General features: G+C 34.7%; 1 protein-coding gene across 1 annotated transcript; it reads right to left on the reverse strand.

The window, feature by feature from the left end:
* Window positions 1–1506: 1506 nt before the first annotated feature.
* Window positions 1507–4365, reverse strand: LOC127874815 (uncharacterized). The gene is made up of 2 exons (XM_052419450.1): window positions 4267–4365; window positions 1507–2235 (listed from the first exon to the last, which is right to left on the reverse strand). Exons 1-2 carry the CDS (start codon window positions 4327–4329, stop codon window positions 1711–1713), a joined length of 588 nt encoding a protein of 195 aa, XP_052275410.1. The 5' UTR covers window positions 4330–4365; the 3' UTR covers window positions 1507–1710.
* Between the last annotated feature and the right edge of the window lie 18726 nt (window positions 4366–23091).

A 23091-nucleotide genomic window follows, 5' to 3' on the forward strand; every position in this document is an offset into this window, starting at 1 on the left:
TCTATATAATTGTTCTGGTCAATTGTGCTATATAAACTATTTTGAATTGTGTATTGTTCTTAATAATGAAGTGACGTATTTCAACATAACAGTTGTTTTATAGTTTCCATATTTGAAAACTTTTTTAAGTATAATTTTTATATGTGCCAATTTTTATTTTATTTAAAATATATGTTATGTCGATTAATTTTTTGTGTGTTAAAGTGATAGCAGTAATACAAGTTAGTGCTGACTAAACGTGAATTTTATAAAATATGCAAGGTGTGTTTTAATTTTTATTGAAGATTTCAGTCAAACTTTATGTTACGTGTTACACGGTGTAGATGCATTTCGGTGGCCTCTCTGTCAAAATGCTGCCTCTCTGTTCATTCTCGGCTACCTCTCTGTTATAAACATGAAAAATGGATGATCGTAATTCACAAAACAGATAAGAAAATCTAAAATTAAAACCCGTAAACACATTTGTGCATAAAAAAGGTGGTCCATGAGTTGAAGCATATATCCAGCTACAGGTTTACAGTATTCCGCAGGTCCAAACACTTAACACAAACTCTATCGAAGAGGGTGATTGAACAATCATGCATGCATGCCACTTTGATTACTTTTTAACATAGCTTTTCCGTAATATGTCAAATATCTTATATCATTGATATCATCTTTTTGATCAAAACTTTACGTTCAATGTACGCTATATAGTAATTATCGTCAATTTTACTAAAAATATGCCTACTTTCGCTTTCTTTGTGGCACGGAAAGCCTCTCGATCGGCTCACTTTTCTGGCACGGGAAACCTATTCGTCTATTAACATTGTTATTTTTCTAAGTAAAATGAGTTTAATACTTGTTAAAAGTATTGATAGTAAAAACCTATATGTCAGAATATTTAATGTAAATATCAAAGGCGAAAGGGGACTTTTGACGTAATTATTTGGACTAACGCTATCGGCTTCATATAATCGACGAATAAGCTTCCCGTGCCAGAAAAGTGAGCCAATCGAGTGGCTTCCCGTAGCAAACAAAGCGATAGAAGACATGTTTTATGTAAAACTGACGAAAATTACTATATAGCGCACATTAAACGTTACGTTTTGATCATATAAGATGATATCAATGACATTAGATAATTGACATATTACTGAAAAGCTATGTTAAAAAGTAATCAAAGTGGCATGTATGCACGATTGTTCCTTCAACATCGTCATCATTCCATCTTCGATTGAGTTTGTGATAAGTTTTTGGACCTGCGGAATACTGTGAACCTGTAGCTGGATATATGCTTCAACTCATGGACCATCTCTTTTTATGCACAAATGTGTTTACGGGTTTTAATTTTAGATTTTCTTATCTGTTTTGTGAATTACGATCATCCATTTTTCATGTTTATAACAGAGAGGTAGCCGAGAATGAACAGAGAGGCAGCATTTTGACAGAGAGGCCACCGAAATGCATCTACACCGTGTGTTATGTAACAGCGCGAAACGAATATATATATATATATATATATATATATATATATATATATATATCATAAGATATACTAACGTGTACATGTTTATTATTTGATATTATATGATAAATAAAGACATACTTCAAATACATTCATTTTTAATATAACAAGCAGGATCAATTAACACTACCAAGTCAGTCTTAGATTCAATTTAAAAACAGTTCACACCACAACAATTATGCCCCGCTGTTCTGCTTGAGCATTCAGTTCGTATTTCGCCATCGTCCAAGATTTCGCTTGCTTGTCCCCAAGTCTGGTTTGTCGCCTAACTGGTTAAGCTTATTTTGAATAAACCGCCAACGCGATGCCGACCGCTTGCCTGCAGTACTCTCGTCGGGAGTTGAAAGGGCCCCAAGCTTGCGAAGGATAATGTTCCAACGACTAGAGTGACGTTTATCATAACCAATGTCATCAAACGGGTAATCGCTTTCAAAACCAACTGGGTAAATTTGGGATTCAGAATCAGGGTTGTAAAGGTAATAGGGCAGCCTGAAGTTGTACGGACGACGGTCTGCGTTGCCTCCGAGTGCAAATCGTTTATCTATTGCGTAACTGTCCGGCCCTTGTCCTTGATTGTTTGCGGATTGTTGAATTTGCCATCGGAGATTTTTCCAACGCCCAAAGTTTCTTTTTCCGTATTCATCGCTTTGAGCCTCGTTGCCATATTCTGGATGCGAATCAGACGACGTCAATTCTACTTTGCCATCGCCTGTCTTTTCGCCTGTGACCTACAACAAGTGAATCAGTAAATATGAATTGTAATTAATTATTTTTATAAACAAATGTCAAAACATCATAAATGAATGTTTTATGTTGAAGCCTTACTTAGTTTTGTGCATACTTGTTTGTACGTGTGAATTGAATAAGCAAATACGAGAGACATGTCAGTCTATCGACAATGAACAAACTTTACTTTTACTTATGATTACTTATAATTCAATTTTTATTAAAGGTAGAAACTGAAATCCGAATAAAACATAAAAGCATTTAAAAAAAATCATGCCTTAAGCGCCAGTTGTTATCTCTGCAGATATATTCTTTTTCAAAGAAACTAAATACACAACTTTCCATGATTTGGATTTAGAGTTTAACGTGCGGAGATTTATTTACTTTGGTTTTCCAACTCCCTTATGTGACATTTTGTTGTCCATAAGGGGAAAGCCTATAAATGTCGTAAGAAATAGGTTTTTGTTCTACGGACTTGACCATCGAGCAACGGAATGCAAAAGTTGACATTTAACAGTGTTTCGGGAGTTATACTAAATGTGTTTGGGTTTGCTATTGAACGATGTTTATGGCATGTTATGTGTCCTATTCTGTCAATAAATATGAAGTTATCCCTTTTTAATATTAATGAAATAAGGCGAAAGGGTTTTCGAGGATCCGAAAAACATGATATTATAAAGTGGGTTCACGTGGTGAATGAAACGACATAACAAACAAAATTGAAGTATACGATATTTGTTCCGGAAGAAAGTCCATTTGAAATCACGATTGATACGATACATTTCACCCATTTATGCCTAGTAAACTCTCCCATCCTTCTAAATTGGATCAATTTATTTCCAAAATTAGGGATGTCTATTATATTTATTTCTATATTTAGAATATGTCTTACAGAAATTCCTTTAAGCAACGGCGCAGACCCTGGTGAGATGCCGCATCATGCGGCGTCTCATCTGGATCTACGCTGTTTGCCAAGGCCTTTTTTATAGACTCTAGGCATAAATGGGTTAACCATTAACGAGTACAAACATTTGTTTACAATAATAAATAATTAGACTATATACGTTGTCAGAATAACAAGTGATTACGTACAATAATTTGCATACCGCAATCTTTGACAATAATAGACAATATTCCCTGCTACTTTTCGATGTATACATATGGGCATTTGATATTATTAGATAGAAAGATGTTTTATTTTATATATTGAATATATATTCCAACACATATATTTATGGGAACTGTTATCAGTGATAACATCATATCGCAATTACAATCGCAATGGGTAAATTTCCAAATGTTATTTTTACTAAAGGAGACGAATGTGGAACCCGTAATTGGTAATCGTTCATTCTTTGTTTCATTGAAAAATACCAAACTCTTCGCAGCGAATGATATTTCCAAACAGCCAACTTAATTTCAATTATTTAATTTTTGTACTTAAAAATCTGTAAATTGATTTTTATTTCTTAGTAATTATTTAAAATCTAAATTTCAACCATTTACTTGGAGAATTACAAATACATAATTTAGTTCGCGGTGTTCAAATCATATGTGCTGAGGCATCGTTTAATATTAAACAAATGAACATGCCTGCACATGAACTTTGTGCATGTGCTTATTTGCAATAGCTTATGTAAATATTACAAATGTGTACGCGTTTAATAATACCATCGGATATAAAGAGAAACAAAACAAATACCAAAAATGTATTTATTATATGACAGAGGACGTTAATTTTGAATAGTTAATAACAAGAAAATATAAATGCAGTCGATTTAAGTACCGCGGCAACATTATCCTTTTATTTTAAAATATTTAAATGCATGATAAAATGCAACAATTTTCTAACATTCAAAAACTTTTTCTTATATATGATTTCGGCAACTCAACAAATTCATGTTTAAGAATGATGTTTTAAATTAAAATTATAATAATACTTAAAGTAATAATATACTTATAGTAAGTATACATATATAATACTAGTAATAATACTAATACAAATAATAATTCAATAATAATAACAACCTTACCAGCACGCTGCTAAAACCTATGAAAATCAGCGTCACAACCGAAAGTCCGCTGCTTAACTTCATGGCTGGTAACCAAGTGATGCTTCCATTCGAATCGCGTTCCATTTAAACTGACGTTTGCGGCGAAACAACCAATCACGATGTTAGAGCCAGCCGAATCCAATCACAGATATGTATCACCGTTGATATGGAGGAAATAGTAAAGTGTGGTACTTAAACATACGCCCACATATTGGTTGTCAAAGTATAGTGTTGACAGTACGTAATGAAATCATCAAATTGCAATACTATTACTGTAATTCGTTAATGCATTCTTTATTAAATCAGAAGCATGCCCCTATGAGTCCATTTACGTTTCCAATTATTTAAAGAACAAATTTATTGTTAAAAGAAAATTTAAAAAAGTAAGAGATACTTATTTTTGCCCACTTTATGTTTTGTTGAAATATTGTTTAAAATGAGGTCTTTAATTGCTTGCAATTGATTCTTTATTATTGTACTGTTGCTGTCGCCATGGTGAGCTATGTACGATTTAAATGACGACAATAATAAAACTAGTGGTTTAACGTTGCTAAACTCTTTTAACGAATTTTTTTTTCTTTTGAGGTGTATTTTATTTATATCTTAGTTTGTTGTTCACCTTTACTTAAGCTCAAGCAATAAATCTAACTCCAACAATGTGTAAACACGAACATTAAGATAACTTATTTGCAAACCTTATTCTGAAGTTTTGAAAAAAAAAGATGCTGCATTTAATTAGGTTCAATTAATATATTTGATATGTTTAATCTTTTGTTTTTGGACTCGAGTCTTTGAAATTTCTTTTGCGTCCACGCTAGCATTTACTTGCTTCAGTGAGAAGTAAATATTGATTTTTAAATTTCAATAGGTACAAATCGATTATATGATATAATTTTATCATAAATAAAAATCTTAAAAGTAAGACCTTACTACACCAGACAATGTTTAAAAGGTACAACATACCAAATTGAATCCAATAATGCGCCGAAAAATAGAATCTCCTACGATTGGAAGATTATAAGGTTTTTCGGGTAACTTGATAGAATGTTCACTCCACACACTATCGAGGATGAGATTCTAGGTGCTGCGATCCATTAGAGCTTAATATTATGGTACAATACATCTGACTGATTGCTTGAAATTGGTCCTTATTACCTACTTCAAATGTTTCCAAGTACACTCCCTTATGCTATATTAGATCAGCCTTGAAATCTCAGACGGTAAAGTGGCGTCCAACGTGTAATGGATCCTTATAATGATGTTCATTGCAATACTTGACCTAAACAATTTTTGTAATAAAATAGCTAATTATCAAATCATGACCAAAGTCTATTTGCAAACATGAATTGAAGATAAGTATCCAATGCTCTTGATTATTTTACGAACATACAGTTCCGTATAGGTGTATGTTATGAATACCTTTAAGTAATATTTAAGATTGTAATATCCCTTTTTTGGACTTAATTGGTGCGAAAACTGTCAAAAACAATGGCCATTTATGTGCGTCAATGCAGTGGGCGTTTATACGCAAGGTCCATACACTTGTATACTTTAAAATAAACACTATATATATATATATATATATATATATATATATATATATATATATATATATATATTGTGTGTGTGTGTGTTTATAGGCCACACCGCAGACTGCTGTACGATATCGTATGAATCGCGGTATAGCGTGAATTACGCCAAATAAGATTTTTGATTTTTGCATGATTATGATGTCGTTTCTTGTTTAAAATAAGTAAGGTATATGCTGCGTTTACTTTGTATAGACGTGTTTTAATTAGTAAATGTAAACGAACTAGGTCAGTTGGTGTGACCATTCAAAATCCAGTGTTGACCTGAACATGAAAGTAGTTGGAGATATTCGAAATCTTTTATCATCAACAACTACCCTGCAAGTAGAAAATAACAAAGGAAAGAATATACAGCGCCGCAAATACATTGCCGCTCTCTTTTTCGACAAGATGCAGTTTCGAAACAAAACTTCGTAATAAGTTCATATTATGAGCGAGGTACAAACTCGCTGGTTAGATTGTATACTTATATCAAATATTTACATGTATTCGAGTAGTTATTCGCCTATTTTACCGATTGTAAGCATTCAATATGAAATGATAATGTATTAATTTGCTATTTCCAGTACATGTCATGTTTAACTAACAGTATTGAATTAAACATTTTAGTTTCTTGTTTTTATATAAAATTAGAACATTGATACTGATCTCATGAATTGCTGGACTCGGCAACGCCGATATTTGTAAATCTGTAATTGTACGTATATACATGAACTACAATGCAAATATCCCACTCAAGTTGATTAATAATAAAACAATTTTATAAATTTATCGTTCTGGTATGTTGAAAGGCTTAAATAATAAATCAGTGCGGAGCAAAGCGCAGCTAACAAAAACAAAATTAAAATCAGAATTAGTAAACATTACGATATTCAATCACACGAAGATATAAAATAATATCGTTATTGATTTACATGTCAACGTTTTTGTTGTTGTTTTTTTATGAATATGTTTAGTATAATTATCCAATTACTAGCATTTTTGTCCCTGTAATTCTAAAATACGTATACATGTATCTATGCTGAACTAAATAGTAATTTTAAAAGTGCAGGTTGATGTGCATGATTTGTATAATGTTATAAAAAAATCCTTAATAAACAATATTGATAGCGATACGCCTCTTACTGTAATAAATTTTTTTTATTATAGTTAGGTTTCCTATTTATGAAGTCTTGGTTTGTGTGCCCCAAATGGTCTGCTTTTCACCTGTATATACTAGGTATTTCACATTTACATACTAGGTACTTGCTGGTATACACTGGGATATGTTATAATGTAAATATCTTCTATTCATGGTACACATCTGTCGTGGTAGTGGCTTTTTACTTTTACAATATAAAGAAGTGAAACTCCAGCTGCTTCACTCATCGCTTATTATTGTTGTAGAACAATTCATCGCAGACTGATATGTTATTTCATAATCATTAGAACTCATAAAAACACATCTGCTTTACAACCGTAGATTATATGAAACAAAAACGCATTGGCATAAAATGCCAAGCTATTCATTGGAATGCAATATTAAATGATTAGATATTTGAAACCCATTTATGGAAACACAATAAGTTTAAACCTTTTCACCAATGCTTGATTGCGCCAAAGCCCTTGAGCTTACAGTCATGAGTCAGTTTCCTGGGTATAACTCATAATTGGAAGTCTAACGAGACTGTGTTGATAATGCTCCAAGACAAGGCATCAGACCTGGGACCTCCTGATTATTCGGAGGAAAACTCGTCCTTATTCAAACGCGATGTATATATTAACGTTTTATTTCGTTGTCTTGCGCCAATACGTATGACCATAAATACATGGTGGCAAATACTTTTGAATAAGTTATACAGGCTGTACATATACATGTACACATTTATTTTTTCTTAATCATATAACTCTTGTAAAATAGATATATACTATAATTTAAGACCATTTACTTTTGTTCTTTAATACATAATGCAAAATCATGATCATGCATCGGATGACGAGCATGTTACATCAAACGAACACCTCTTTGATTGACGAGGAGATTACAAAAACACCACTGCATGTATTCCACAAAGTACAGATACTGTAGGTTGGAAATTATCCTGTTATTTTGTATAACTTTCCAAACGAAAAGTAACTTATAGCGAAAACCTAAGTTTAACATGGCATTCAAATGTCAAGAAATTGGTCGTCGTTGTTCTTTTTGGAACATGCGGCACAAACTAGTTCTCAGTTGATATCACGATGAAAATCTCAACAATCTGGCAAATCCACTACGTTTGGAATGCTTCAATCAGTGTAGCTTAAATTAAATCTGCAGTCTGCTCGTAATCGAATGTTTCTGCTGATTTCGGGGCAAATGACCATATAAGCGTTTCCGTAATGTAATAATGCCCTCGTAGAATTGTACGCCAAATACTCGGATATGAAAGAGATAGTTTTTAATTAATTACAGAACCCGATTCCCCATGCGTACTTGGGTGTACTTTTTTACATTTGCAATAAGTAATATTGATATTGTGTCTCATCTGTCCCACGTTGGCAATTGAGTCAAGTCCAGTCAGAATGAACTGATATTGAGAGGCAATGTAACCCTAGAAGTGCAGATCTTTTTTGCAGTGCTTTTGATTTAGCTTTGCCTATGCGTTTTTAGGCATTGCTTTACGTTGTAGCGATGACGTTCCGCTGCTAAGATCATTCCAATTATTTAAGGGCCCCATACACCAAGCACGTTTTTAGACAATTCGACCACGTTTTGAAGAACATGCAGAACGGGATGTGAACTTGCTTGAACGTGTAGTTTTGGTCAGAAAAAAATCTGCAATATGACTGAATGACGTTCATACACAGTTCGCGCTACGTGCAGCTCGTTCCTATCCCGTCCTATCCCGTTCCAGTCCGTCTTTATCCAGTTCAAATCGGGTCAATTTCCCCATTGTCCCCGTTGGTATACCGTTTCCAGTCAGACCGAGCCCGTCCTCAGCCAGTTCGATTACGTTCGCACGCACTTCTTCTTTATTCGTTGTGCAGTGGTAACTCGTTTAAAGGCAGTTCTCACTCCGTCCTACTACGTTCTTAGCACGTTAAGGACGTAGTTGCAGCCATTTTTTGCACGGCGATTATAAAACCGACTACGTTCCTGCCAGTTCTCATTTATGTTTCACGCTTTGAGCCGACCAGACGTACATTTGTAATGCCTCCAAGAAATAATTCCGCCAAATTTCTCACCCAACAAGTTATGTGTCGTCTTCGCCTTCTTTCTCGGCCCAACAAAACAGTATATTGCTGCTCTGCTTCCAGCATAAATTGCATGAAGCCAACATTTACAAAATTAAGAGCTCCAAGATTGCCCATGTTTCAACTTAATATCACAAATGAATTTTGAGACAACGACCTCTATTTATATGCACATTGTCTGAACGTATTGTATTTACGGTTTGAACGTTGTAGCAACTGCATTAAACGAGTACAACGTACTAAGAACGTACTGAGAACTTGTAGAACGTGTTGCAAACGTTGTAAGAACTTATCTTTTAGTTTCAATTTATTTTTACGAAACAAGATCATACTTGAAACGTAGTGCTAACGGAGTCGGTCTGTCTGAGAACGGATTGGACGGACCAGAGACGGACTCGATCTGTGTGGCATCGTACAGGTAATTTCGGTCCGATCGCACTACGTTCTGGTACGTTTCTAACTCGACCTTAATACGACCTATCCGTTCTCAGTACGTCCATTCCGTTTCCAGAACGTTGTTACTACGTTTAATTGTAGAACGGGATGATCGGAAGAAAATTTTGAGTAGGCTCAAAGTTCTGAAACACCTCTCCCGTTCAACCCCGTTCCAGGGCGACCACAAAGTTCGAAGACAGTTCGTATACGTTGCTGGTACGATCAATCCGTTCCCACACAGTTCGAGCCCGTTTAGTCACATTTTTCAGAACGTACTTCGAACGGAGTCGGTGTATCGGGGGTATTAGTAAGACTTACCGATGGTCCGTTAAGCTACACGCTTGATCTTGATGACTTCCAGATGCCCATGTTCGAATGAAAGGTCACTTAAGTCATGCATTGATAATTTATAAAATAAAATAGATTGCTTTACGGCGTTGCGGTTGAGCGACACCACCAGCCAGTTCTTTTTCATCCAGTGTTTTATGGAAGGGACTGTCCGCCATTTAAATCATTTTTATGATGACAATTGCATGTTGAAATATTTAAATAAAATTACTTGTTGGTATATGGTAACTTCTAATTGTTTTATGTTATACCGCGAGCCTGCGTGCGTCTTCACATATCATGGTGACACATGTCTTGCATCTGATTGATATTAATCGCATATTCTTAGGTGTTCATGAATATTCTTTCTCCAGTATGATGTTTGTTTTCTTCCAAAACCAATCATTGCATCGTAATATGTACATTTTTTAAAATAATACTAGCTATGTATAAGCAGTACAAACAAGGTGAATACAAAAAGCAATAGAAATGATGCCTGTATCATTTATTCAAACGTATGGACACTGCAGACATTATGAAAATTATCATAAAACTAAATATAAATATCAACAAACTTAAATTAAGTGAAAACAACATAGTATCCAACGACACCGGTGTTGATCACCGAAACTTCTTTCTAGACATATTTAAGCGGTGTAATTTCGTATCCACTTTTGACGTTACTGGACTATTTGCGTCGGCGTGTTGATTAATTAATGACATGGTGTCGCGACCCATGGGGAAAATCGCCTCGCCGAATATTTCACGACATTAATTGATTTCGTTCGCTCGATTGAGCCGCTTTCATACGATATTTTAACCATAAAGCATTGAATACATAGAATTATACGGGTTTCGCATTGTATTTTGTTCATATTTTCTGATGTCAGAACGTGCAGTGCATTAAATAGAGACCATATCTTCATAATATGGGCATATACAATGATGATTTATAACTTTTTCATATGTAATTGCGCGTTTGCAATTAAGTACCAAGTAATACAAAAATACCAAACATTCCCGATTTGATCATGTCAAGACCCTAATTTTACCAGCTTCAGGTTTTTTTTTGTTTTGTTTTTCTCTCACTAAGACCGATACAGGTTCTTCTAGCAATGTGTTTTCAAAATCACATGCTCCACCCCCTGTACGTCGATAATCCAAACTGAGTAGGATAATTCAAACTGTAGAAACAAATGGCGACAGAAATAAAGACTTCAGTCATTTATTTCTAAGAACACGTTTATTTATGTTTAGTTGTGACATGATAATTGTTTCTTTTTATGCCCCCCTTCGAAGAAGAGGGGGTATATTGCTTTGCTCATGTCGGTCGGTCGGTCGGTCGGTCGGTAGGTCGGTCGGTCCGTCCACCAGATGGTTGTCAGACGATAACTCAAGAACGCTTGGGCCTAGGATCATGAAACTTCATAGGTACATTGATCATGACTCGCAGATGACCCCTATTGATTTTGAGGTCACTAGGTCAAAGGTCAAGGTCACGGTGACCAGAAATAGTAAAATGGTTTCCGGATGATAACTCAAGAACGCATACGCCTAGGATCATGAAACTTCATGGGTAGATTGATACTGACTCGCAGATGACCCCTATTGAATTTTAGGTCACTAGGTCAAAGGTCAAGGTCACGATGATTCGAAATAGTAAAATGGTTTCCGGATGATAACTCAAGAACGCATACGCCTAGGATCATGAAACTTCATGTGTAGATTGATCATGACTCGCAGATGATCCCTAAGGTCACTAGGTCAAAGGTCAAGATCACGGTGACCCGAAATAGTAAAATGGTTTCCGGAAGATAACTCAAGAACGCATACGCCTAGGATCATGAAACTTTATGGGTAGATTGATCATGACTCGCAGATACCCCTATTGATTTTCAGGTTACTAGGTCAAAGGTCAAGGTCACGGTGACCCGAAATAGTAAAATGGTTTCCGGATTATAACGCCCGGGGTTTTCCCTCGATTATAGACCGAGTTTCAAATACTGAAACATTTATTTCAATTAGGAGCATAGTGGGATTTATTACCAATGTGTTTAACCATGTATATGTTGTGTGGGGAATTTTATTTCATCAGGTTGGTGGCGACCCTGATAAACTACATAGCAACATATTTGGCTTACTGGGGGGGGCATTGTGATTCTCAAAGAAATCTTGTTTATAAAATGTTATTTTCCGGATACAATGCGCTAATAAACCCATAACAATTAAAAACAATTACGTCAAAATAAAATGAATATGTTTAAAAAACTTCAAAAAAGTAAATGAAATTGTTGAAAGGTTAAGGCCAAAAACAATTTTAATCGAAGGTTTATAATGTTTTAATGCTTGGACTTAAATGTATTTACCTTTCATGCATATATGTAAAGAAAAGTATTGGCGTAAATGCTCGAAAACGCAATATATTCGTATTTGTTTGGGACAAAAATATACAAATTGGATAATGACCTAACTAGTGTATGGATAATTCCAAGCTAACATCAAGAAGTCGATGGATAATGACCAAACTGCCAGATGTCTTTATGTCAGTTTGGATTTATCCATAAAGTTTAATGCCCGTCCTGCAAACGCATGATTTTAACACAGAAACATGCTAGGTGTTAAAGGGAAGATTTAAAAGGGCATTCCTGATATAATGTGGCATATCTCTGTTACAGTTTGTCAATTAACGTGTAAATAATTCAACACATAGGTCGCATTTCATGTTAATTAGCATTTTTCGAAGACAAATTTATCGTTTTTTACTAGAAAACTATTAAATCATTGCAAAATTCAAAACGCCTGTGTGTCAGACATTCACTATCACAAATGTAGAAAAATTACGTCATTGTGGTTACTAAATTAGCAGAAATGATAAAATAGTCATCTACCTTTCAGTTTCAGTTTCAGTTTCGGCCAACATTTTTTTCTTCAGTTTGAATTATCCAACTGAGTTTGGATAATCGACGTACAGGGGGTGTGCTCCATCAAACAAGTTACGCATACTTCAGATAATACATGTATGTATTGCATTATGTATACCATTGCAATTATATCATCATTTTACTAATTGTATGACCCACGCTTACTTTTGTTAAAACATTTCTGAAATTCAAGAATGCAATTAATCGTAATAGACGGCAATAATTTGCTTGTTATTTTATTTATTTATTTCAATTTAAAATGTATAAATGTATTAATACATTTTTTTTACGTTTGTGCTTTTTCGAAATTCACCGAAATATCTCGGATATTAATATGCTCATTTTAATTTGTTTTCTTTACATTAAACTGAACTGATATATTATGGTCGTAAATAGTCGTTTTTCATGATTTTGTCAATTAAGTATCAAAAAGTGTGGAATATGACTTATAAATATCGAACGTTTATACGGAATATGTTTGTGGGTATAAGCATTATACTTTTATTTTTATACACTGTGTGGGAGGTTATATGAGAATTCGACAATGTGGCGTAATTTGTAATTATCTTTCTTGCTCGTAATCAATAAGGATATATATCGTTTCTACCTTTTTTACGCACATTCGTATGTCGAATGCTTTTTAATATTTTAAAGTAAGCACGGGTTTTCATAACATCTGAATTGACTTTATGCTCAGTTATGGCCAATACGCAATTGCCAAACACATAGACACAACTACTTTACATTGCAAATCAAAGCATTGTCTGATACCAACTACAAATGTACTCAATATTGTAAATCAAAGCATTTCCTTTATCCATGAATGATAATAGAAAATCACGTTGTTGCTTGTTTTTGTTTTGCTGTTTTGAAGTACTTTTTTCTAGTGTGTATTTCGATAGACAGATAAAAAGAATAAAACAAAAAATCATGATGAAGCAGAGGTGATATCTTAAAAATAGTATACAGACACATATTACTCTACTCAAGATATAGTATTGTGACATGTAATATTATGTTCTCTGAAATCTGACTTCATGTTTCAGCCAATTCCAAAATAATAGTAATCTGAGTTTTTATATGATGAAAAAAACAACATTTTGTGGGATGTTAGGCTTCATTGCCAAGACGGACAGGTTATGGGTATTCATTTTGTTAGCTTTGCTAACAAGTGAACTATGCTGTTTTTGTTTTGTAAATCTGTACCGGAAGTGCCAAATTTTGAAACTGATTAATTGTTTATGGTAATATGTTGAAATATATTTATGCGAACTAACATAATAGCTTTATTTTGGAATTTTGATATATTATATTATAATGTTAGTGCGATATGTGTACACTGTATGTTGCACATTAGAAACAGAACGTAACATATAGACGTTGATGAAGTGTAAGGATGTATATTAGTCTTACATTTAACATGTTCCAAAATATTATATTGATATTATTACTTTATATATAATTTGCATATTTGGATACAACTGAAAACACGTTGACAAAAGCAATAATAGTGAAACATGACTAAATTGTATTTAATTAATGTCACTTTATATTCGTATCAAAAGTGGCTGTGCACCTGTCCTTATTATACAATATATGATAATCTATATTCAAGCCATATAAAAAGCAATTTGGAACCGTGTCTTATATTCAACTTAAATAACACCCTGAAATCCGTTTTCATTTAATATGTGTTTGCTTTTGTCACAAATTACTTTTTTTTCCTTTTGAAGGATGTGAATAAGCCGAGTAATTTGGGAACATTTTGAAACATATACGAATGTATTTAATGGTATTAATACGTATGACCCTCGCTCTATGAAAATGGTGTTTAATGCAAGTGCGTTAATTTGTCGTCCCAGATTAGCCTGTGCTGACGACTTTTTCCACTTTTATTGTAGTTTTCGTATAAAGGAAGAAAATACACTTTATGCGGCAAGTGTCGTATCTGATTGGCCTGTGCGGCCTGTACTAGCTAATCTGAGACGACACTTTATGGACATACATAAAAATCTTTTTACACAGTGAGGCTCGTATATAAAATAGAAACCACGCAATTGTCGTTTATCAAGCTTTATTTCATGCTTATTTGTACGAAAATGACAGCAAAAGTAAGCATAGATTATACAATGAGGATTATTATTTTATCATTGCCATAAAAGGCATATATAAGTTTTATCAGAATTCAGCGACATGTGTTAAATGAAGCATGAGCTTTTTATGAAAATGTTTTCTGCTTATAATACAACATTGCCTCTTGAAGCTTTATTAATACTAGTATTTGGTCTCTTATTAATGAATTGCACGTACTAGCATTTACATAATATGGATGAAATACCATCATCAAATCAGTATAAACATTTTATTTTTCTACTGCTTGTATTGCATAAGGTTAGAACCAAGTTTGTAAGCAGCGCAATCGATTTGACGAAATTAATTACCCACGTGACGTATCCGTTGAAGCGATTGGACCCATGAGATGCGACCCCATGCCATTAATTAATCAACACAAAGTCGCAGTAGGCGATGCAAATAGTCCGCTAACGTCCAAAGTGAAAAATTTATTCTACCGTTTGAATATGTATATGCCTTTGTTACTATGTTAAAGGAGCTTTTTTTTTACAGATTTTGGCATGTATTGATGTTTGTCATTAAATGTTTATCACTGATTAATGTAAACATTGGATCTAAAAAATCAAGTCAAAAACAAGAACAAATGTAAAGAAAGAAAACAATTAACCCTCAACTGGGCTCGAACAACTGACCCCTGGAGTAAAAGTTTACCGCTAAGACTCGGCCATCCGCGCTCATACAATGAGTGATAAATTTTATCCTATATATAAGCAATGTTCGTAAAATCACAAAACGACAACAACAAAACTGTCCAAATTTTTCAATCGTTTCGCGATGCAACGCTTTATAATTTTCAGGTTTTAAATCATCAAAATATGCATACAATTGATATTTTAGAGCATGGTAAATTTTCAGTACTACTGTCCTTACAAATATCATAACTACTACGAAAATTTGCGAATCTGAAACATTTTTTTTTATTTTGTCAATTTACCGAAAAGGCCCCTTTAAAATGTCTTGATGTTTATTATCCCCACGCTCATAAAAGCGTTTGGATATTGTATTGATCTCCGCTTTCTGTAAAAAGTGTTCGGCCACTATCTCCTCCTACACTATTAGCACTAGAACCTTGAACCTTACACACATGGTAGCTATGAGCATATGTGCGACAGTGACGGCTACGGAATTTTGATCTGAACCCTGGTCCAAAGTTATGGGTAAATAAAATGGGCTAAAATGGGTAAAAAACTCGTTTTACTAACAACATGAGACGCACATGATAATAACTTTTGACCCAGGGGCCAAATCAAAATTCCGATTAGCGCACCGTCGCACATATGCTCATAGCCACCATGTGTGTTAGTTTCAAGGTTCTAGTGCTAATAGTGTAGGAGGAGATAGTGGAGAAACACGCCCACCCACAACTTTCAAATCATGGGTAAAATAAGTAATTTTACTAACAACATGCTACGCAAATGATAATAACTTTTGACCCAGGGGTCACATCAAAATTCCGAAATAGTGCACCGTCGCACATATGCTCATAGCTTCCATGTGTGTAAGTTTCAAGGTTTTAGTTCTAGTAGTGTAAGATGAGATAGTGGATAACCACGCCCACCCAAAATTAGGTTTTAACATAACTTCTTCATTTAAACACCAATTGACTTCACATTAATACTGAACAACTCTTATGACAACACGGTCTATCTCGACTATCCATGTCCACATTACCCGCCCCGGGGCCCCACCAACATAGGCCTTGCCCAGCCAAAACAACATATATTTCCCTAAATTAGCTAGCCTGTGGAGAAACCCACTTATGTGCTCCTAAAACAAAGCTAACCTATTGATAATCCTTTTAAAATCACATGACATAACAATTGTTATTACTAGAATGAAACTACCATTGGTGGATAAAATGGGCCAGCTTAAAATGGTTAGTAGGTTTTTCCAGTCTAGTGCAAACTTTGCAACGTTTATTTCCACGGCATGCAAAATGTAAAATACTATATAAAACACAACATAATCACGGTTTATTAGCATATCACAGCGTCGTAGCCACGCTGAAGCACACCGAGGCAGTTGACACGGCTCAAATTTGCAGAGCGATGTTGAGATTACAAGGAAAAAAGGAAAATTCTGTCAAAGAAAAAAATCCACATAAGAAATTGAGGCAATTTCATGAATTTTAGGCATTATGATATTCACAAAGAGGTATTATCATTGAGTACAATTGGTTCATGTTGAGGCAGATAATTATTTAAATTAAATAACTTTAATTGATGCCAAAATGGTTCAGCATAATGATTTGGAAAGTCAGTATATTAAACAAAGCGTCGCACTGTACACTTAATGCTATAATCATGGTCGACATCGGAACGTACCGAGCTAGAATAGGGTGTTTTACGGCCAGGTCTGGGTCTGTTTTGGACCTAGAAACACTACGGGTGGTTGGCGTTCTTCGCTTTATTGGTATTCTCCGCTTTATGGCCGGCGTCGGGTAAAATCCGGGACTGTTTCAGGTGGTAAGAATCTTTGTTTACATAAGACTTTTCAAATTACCCCGGTCGCGTATTAAACTGTTTTTATATAAAGAAGTTCTTGTCTTTTCTTTTCAATAGTAAATGCAGTTTATGTTAGAACTGACAGAAAATGATGACGAAGTGCTGAAACAAAATTTTACATATGAAAATTTAAAAAAATGGCTAGAAACTTTATTGATTTAAGTTAAATATATGTACTCAGGATAATCAATATGTCCCTGTGACGCAATCGCGTCAAACTCTGGATCCATTGACCGCTATTACATTGTGACTGCGTTGGTTCGAACCCCAGTAGGTCCGGGGCTTTTTCCAAATAACTTCCATTAATGATCCGTTTTATATGTGCTAATGATTGGAAATTCGTTTGATATGGCCTGTGTGAGAGTTGCGTCTCTTTTTTTTTCTTTTTCGATCTGACTTCAATGAACCATTTGATTATTTTTTTCTGTCGTTAAGGTTGTTACATCATTGTCACTTCAAACACCGTTTTATGGTAATAGAATCTAAAATTGAAAATTAAGTTGTAGCAGATTTTTTTAGTAAACTTTATTGATACTAAACGGTCATATGTAGCGTCCACGCTTCCAATAATTTAGGTATAAAATTGTGTTTTAAATGGCCTTTAAAACGCACCAGATACGTTCTAGGGATAAAAAAATGTTCAGGGGGGGGGCATGCCCACAGACCCCCTTAGAATGACCTAAGATACTGCCTCGGCTAAAATTTAGGTCTGGCTACGCCACTGTATCAACTTTATAAAATGTTTAAATCACACAAGTATACAAGTACAAGCTTCATGGTTTGATGGTTTGACAGTTTAAATAGCGTTTGAGATGCCTCCAAAGTGGTTTTGATCTCGTGATCAGTTATGGCTTCAACTTATCCATTAATGCACCAATTCCGCTGTGAAAAATACGTGCCACAAAAAGACATTGTCTGCATTATAAAACATAATTTTTGCTACAACAGTAAGCAAAGGTAATATTTTATTAAACTGGTGTAATAGAAGTATCCAAACATTTATTGCTTTTCACAAGCACAACTTTATTACGCTACTGATCCGGTAATGGTAACTCGACTGTGTTCAAATGTAATTCTTTGCAAAACTTACTTGCCAAAAGGATTCAATTGCTCACCATTTGCTAATTCCAATCATGCACCCGACGAACTATTGAAAATCATACAGTGTAACTGTTATGTAGGATGTAAATCCTCTCGATGCAGCTGGAGACGCCATGGTCTCCCCTGCACTTCTGTATGGAGCCCTTGCCTAGCTAAAAACAGCGACAATCCAAACAATTCACAAGAGGTCTGTACTGATAACGTGGAGTAAGACACAGACAGTTTAACGCTCTGAGACACATTTTATGGACAAAGGTGATTGTTTGGCAGGTGATAGTGGACAGCGGAATGTTAGTAATTTCAACAATTTAATCAAAGTGTCCTTTGTCTCCAAAACTATGGCGTTTGACATAAAAAATCACCACCTTTGAGTCAAACGTTGTGTACTTGTGGTCCTTCTTATTTTGGCGGTGCCTTTTTTTGGACGCCATGTTATATTTCAGTGTTACATGATAAACTTACACTATGTCTGGTGATCTTAAAGTGTTCTTTGCCTCCCGAAACCTAGGTATATACACCAAAATCATCAAGTTTGAGTGGATAGTTACATAGTTACGGTGGTCCGATTTCGGTAAACTTTTTATATGTTATTAAGTACCTTATACCCTACCAGGGTCAGTCAAAATACCTTTTGTAGCAATTTTTGGGGGTCCAAGTGTATATTGACCTGACTAAATGTCCTTTGATATTATAATAAGCAAAGCAGATACATGATTACACAGTTTTAATATTGAGAAATGTTGCGAGCATATAAATGTAACAAAGAGAGAAATGAAAATGACAGCTTTATAACATGTAATGACTTATACTGCAATGTAGGGACATAGAAATAAGTAAAACCGGCAACAAAAGTCAAACGCATTTTTTAACATAGAGAAAGAACATCCAATAGCAATTTCAAGGAATACTTTTTAAAGAAGACGTAAGTGCAACAAATTTGTAGATGTAACTTTACTTTTGTCAACGATAAACTCTGAAACAAATATGAATTTTTAGGAAAAAATTGTGTTCCTAACCTAACAATTGCGAGAAAATTTCTAAATGGAATGCATATAAACAAACATGGGAATGTTTTTATATCTTAAATGCGTGTACATGTATACAAATGTACCTGATCCCTTTCTCCGCTTATTGTTCTCCATCCTAAGTTAAATTACCTTTCACAAACATTGTGCAACCATAAATCTTGTCTTTTTTCCACATGCGTTCACATTAAACACATACAATACACGTGTAAACAACTGAATAGAATGATCTAACTACATTATATAATAATCTACTACTAATGACAAGGCGGAATGGAACAAATAAAAAACGATGTTAACGGCACAATACTTTAGTCCAGCTTTTTCCAAAAAAAAAGGCGTATTAATTAAAAGCAGAATAAACTATTCGAAGGAAAAAATATTTACGGTCATATATTTTCATTCTGTTATTTCTAACTCATACATTTACATTTTATAATAAAAAGAAACCTCACAAATATTCAGATTTTCATGAATGTGTGAAAGAAACTTCACGTATTTTCCCGTGGTATTTGGAGCACATTTGACTCTTCCCAGTGGCTGATACTTGTTGGCTGGGGGGCCATCATAATGACCGCAGACCTTTGTTTGGTTGGTATCCAACTCCGCCAGACTGTGGGCTACCAGCACGGTTATGTCTCTATTCCTCACGACTTAAATATAGACCATGTCTTACAGAGTCAGATAAGAGTGTTAACCCTTAAAGCGCTGGAGCTGAATTTTAAAGGCCTTTGCAAACAGTTTGGATCCAGATGAGACGCCACAGAACGTGGCGTCTCATCAGGATCCAAACTGTTTGCTATTCTGATAGTATTCTTTGAAAAAAAAATCGAAGAAAATGCTAATTTTAGAAATTCTGCAGACGACATTTTAGCAGACGACAAATTTCCCAGCATGCAAAGGGTTAAGTTTAATGTATTATATTACTTAACTCATTGAAAAACGTTTTGGTTAGATGAATGAGTACAATAGCGCTTGTCAATAAACGTTACCTATTGTAAATGTGAGTAGAATTTAATTTAAGAATTGATAATAAAACATGTTAACGCTACTAATAATGTGAAGTAGTAGTAGTAGCATTAGAAGTAGTAGTAGTAGTAGTAGTAGTAGTAGTAGTAGTAGTAGTAGTAGTAGTAGTAGTAGTAGTAGTAGTAGTAGTAGTAGTAGTAGTAGTAGTAGTAGTAGTAGTAGTAGTAGTAGTAGTAGTAGTAGTAGTAGTAGTAGTAGTAATAGTAGAAGCAGCAGCAGTTCCATTAGTAGTTTTTGTATTATTTAATATGACTTTAGTTGACCATTAATAACAAAAAGCAATTAAAATATATTTTAAATATAAATATTTCTTATGGGCATTTGTCCATATAACTACAAAAAAATGTGCTTACATCGGTCAACTTTAATTGAAGGTTATAATAAAGTGTCTGTTTCCGCGATTGGCCGACAGGCATGTGGAGCTCTTAGTACACTAGGATCGGAAAAAGCGTACAGAAAAGCACTTTCCGTCTTTATTATTTTTGTATCGTTTTAAGAAAGTGTAAAGAAGATCAAGTTTTAGCGGTAAGTAAAGCCCCTGATTAGCCTTGTGAGCTGCAAACGCTTATCTGGGATGATACTTTACACGCATGCATTAACTCTTCCAGTGCTGGAACCGAATTTTGAAGGCCTTTGCAAACAGTTTGGATCCAGATGAGACGCCACAGAACGTGGCGTCTCATCAGGATCCAAACTGTTTGCTATTCTGATAGTATTCTTTGAAAATATTCGAAGAAAATGCTAATTTTATAAATTCAGCAGACGACATTTTAGCAGACGACAAATTTCCCAGCATGCAAAGGGTTAAACCACCTTTGCACAGAGCTGTGCTCAAGTGTAATTCTTACATACGAAAAGGATTTGGTTGATTAACATTGCATTTGAATATCGAATTATTTGTGTGAATTGACATACGCTAGCGTGTTTTATTTGTTATTATGGAATTCATATTAATGAGTACTATAATTTTAACACTCCCCATCACACACAATCGATCACGGTGCAAATATACAAAATGACATATTTATATCACCCATATATGCCTAGTGTATAGATAAAAGGCATTGGCAAACAGAGTAGACCCAGATGAGACGCCGCATGATGCGGCGTCTCATCAGGGTCTGCGCTGTTTGCTTACAGGAATATCTGTAAGAAATATTCTAAATATAGAAAAAATATACAAGGCATCCCTAATTTTTGAAATAAATTGATCCAATTTTGAAGGATGTGAGAGTCCACTAGGCATAAATGGGTTAAGAATATGCAGTTAAGCTAACCATCCTGATTTGGTAGAAGATCTGACCGGAATAAGATGTCAACATGGACTAAGTTGGACGTCGTTTTCAGTTCTACAATCAAGTAATATCCAGTGGCATTCTGGGTGGCAAAGCATACTGGATCCGTAGTGCCGAAGTTGCCGTCAATGGCGAGGGATCCAGTTCTGTCATAGTATACTGATGACTGCCAGGCTGTTACCCCTCGCACGACTGGCAGGTCTTTAATATAACACACACATACACACACACACACACACACACATGCATACATTCATATTATTACAGAAAACTGCTGTAAGCAAATATCAATGTAATATAAATATTCATAAGGTCTGTATCAGACCCACCCAAACATGTGTACATTCAAAATAATACCATGTTTTGCTGTAAACAAATATAAAATATGACTATATCGGTTTTAAAATCAATGGTTTGCATTTACCGTTCAAATTTAACTTAATTAACTCAGTAAATGAAACAAAAATATAAATATATAAAATATCTAATAGATAACCGAATTGAGTGTTAGCCAAACCTTCCACCTTCATTACAATTAAATACAACCTAAACCCGCTTTAAAACTATTTTGATCAGATATAATTATGCAGAAAGAAAGTGACAACATAAACCCATTTATGCCTAGCGTCTAGAAAAAAATGTCTTGGCAAACAGCGTAGACCCAGATGAAACGCCGCATGATGCGGCGTCTCATCTGGGTCTGCGCAGTTTGCTTTAAGGAATTTCTGTAAAAAATATTATAAATATAGAAATAGATATATCATACTAATTTTGGAAATAAATTGATCCAATTTAGAAGGATGGGAGAGTCCACAAAGCATAAATGGGTTAATGCCGAAACGTGATTCGCGAATCGAATATTACACACATAAATTAAGAGAACTATTGTCTTAAGTATTGACGATCTGTAAAACGCTTTGGGTATTTACTTAATGTACTACTATACAAACGCGTTATACATACCTTTAACATCCAGGTAGTATATTCTTGAACCAGGTTTTGTTTCTGTCCAAGAAATGGCCTCATCTGGAGAGTAGGATAACAGGTCGCAGGTTCGAAGCCCATCATCGTAAACAGCAGACAGGCACCACGGATCTTTCGTGCATTCGGCAGCACAGGCTATCCGACCTTCGCCTGTAATTTGCCTGTATGTTATCCTTAACGCTGAATTTTCTTTCATGTGATACTTAATTTTGTGCGCACTGCACACATGAGAATCGCATAAGAAC

Source organism: Dreissena polymorpha, chromosome 3, assembly GCF_020536995.1.
Source record: "Dreissena polymorpha isolate Duluth1 chromosome 3, UMN_Dpol_1.0, whole genome shotgun sequence".
NCBI lineage: Eukaryota > Metazoa > Mollusca > Bivalvia > Myida > Dreissenidae > Dreissena > Dreissena polymorpha.

Coding starts and splice junctions, on each gene's coding strand:
- LOC127874815 (XM_052419450.1), bottom strand. CDS start 4,329: ATGAAGTTAAGCAGCGGACTTTCGGTTGTGACGCTGATTTTCATAGGT. Junction 2,236..4,266: donor TAGGTTTTAGCAGCGTGCTG/GTAAGGTTGTTA, acceptor CACTTGTTGTAG/GTCACAGGCGAAAAGACAGG.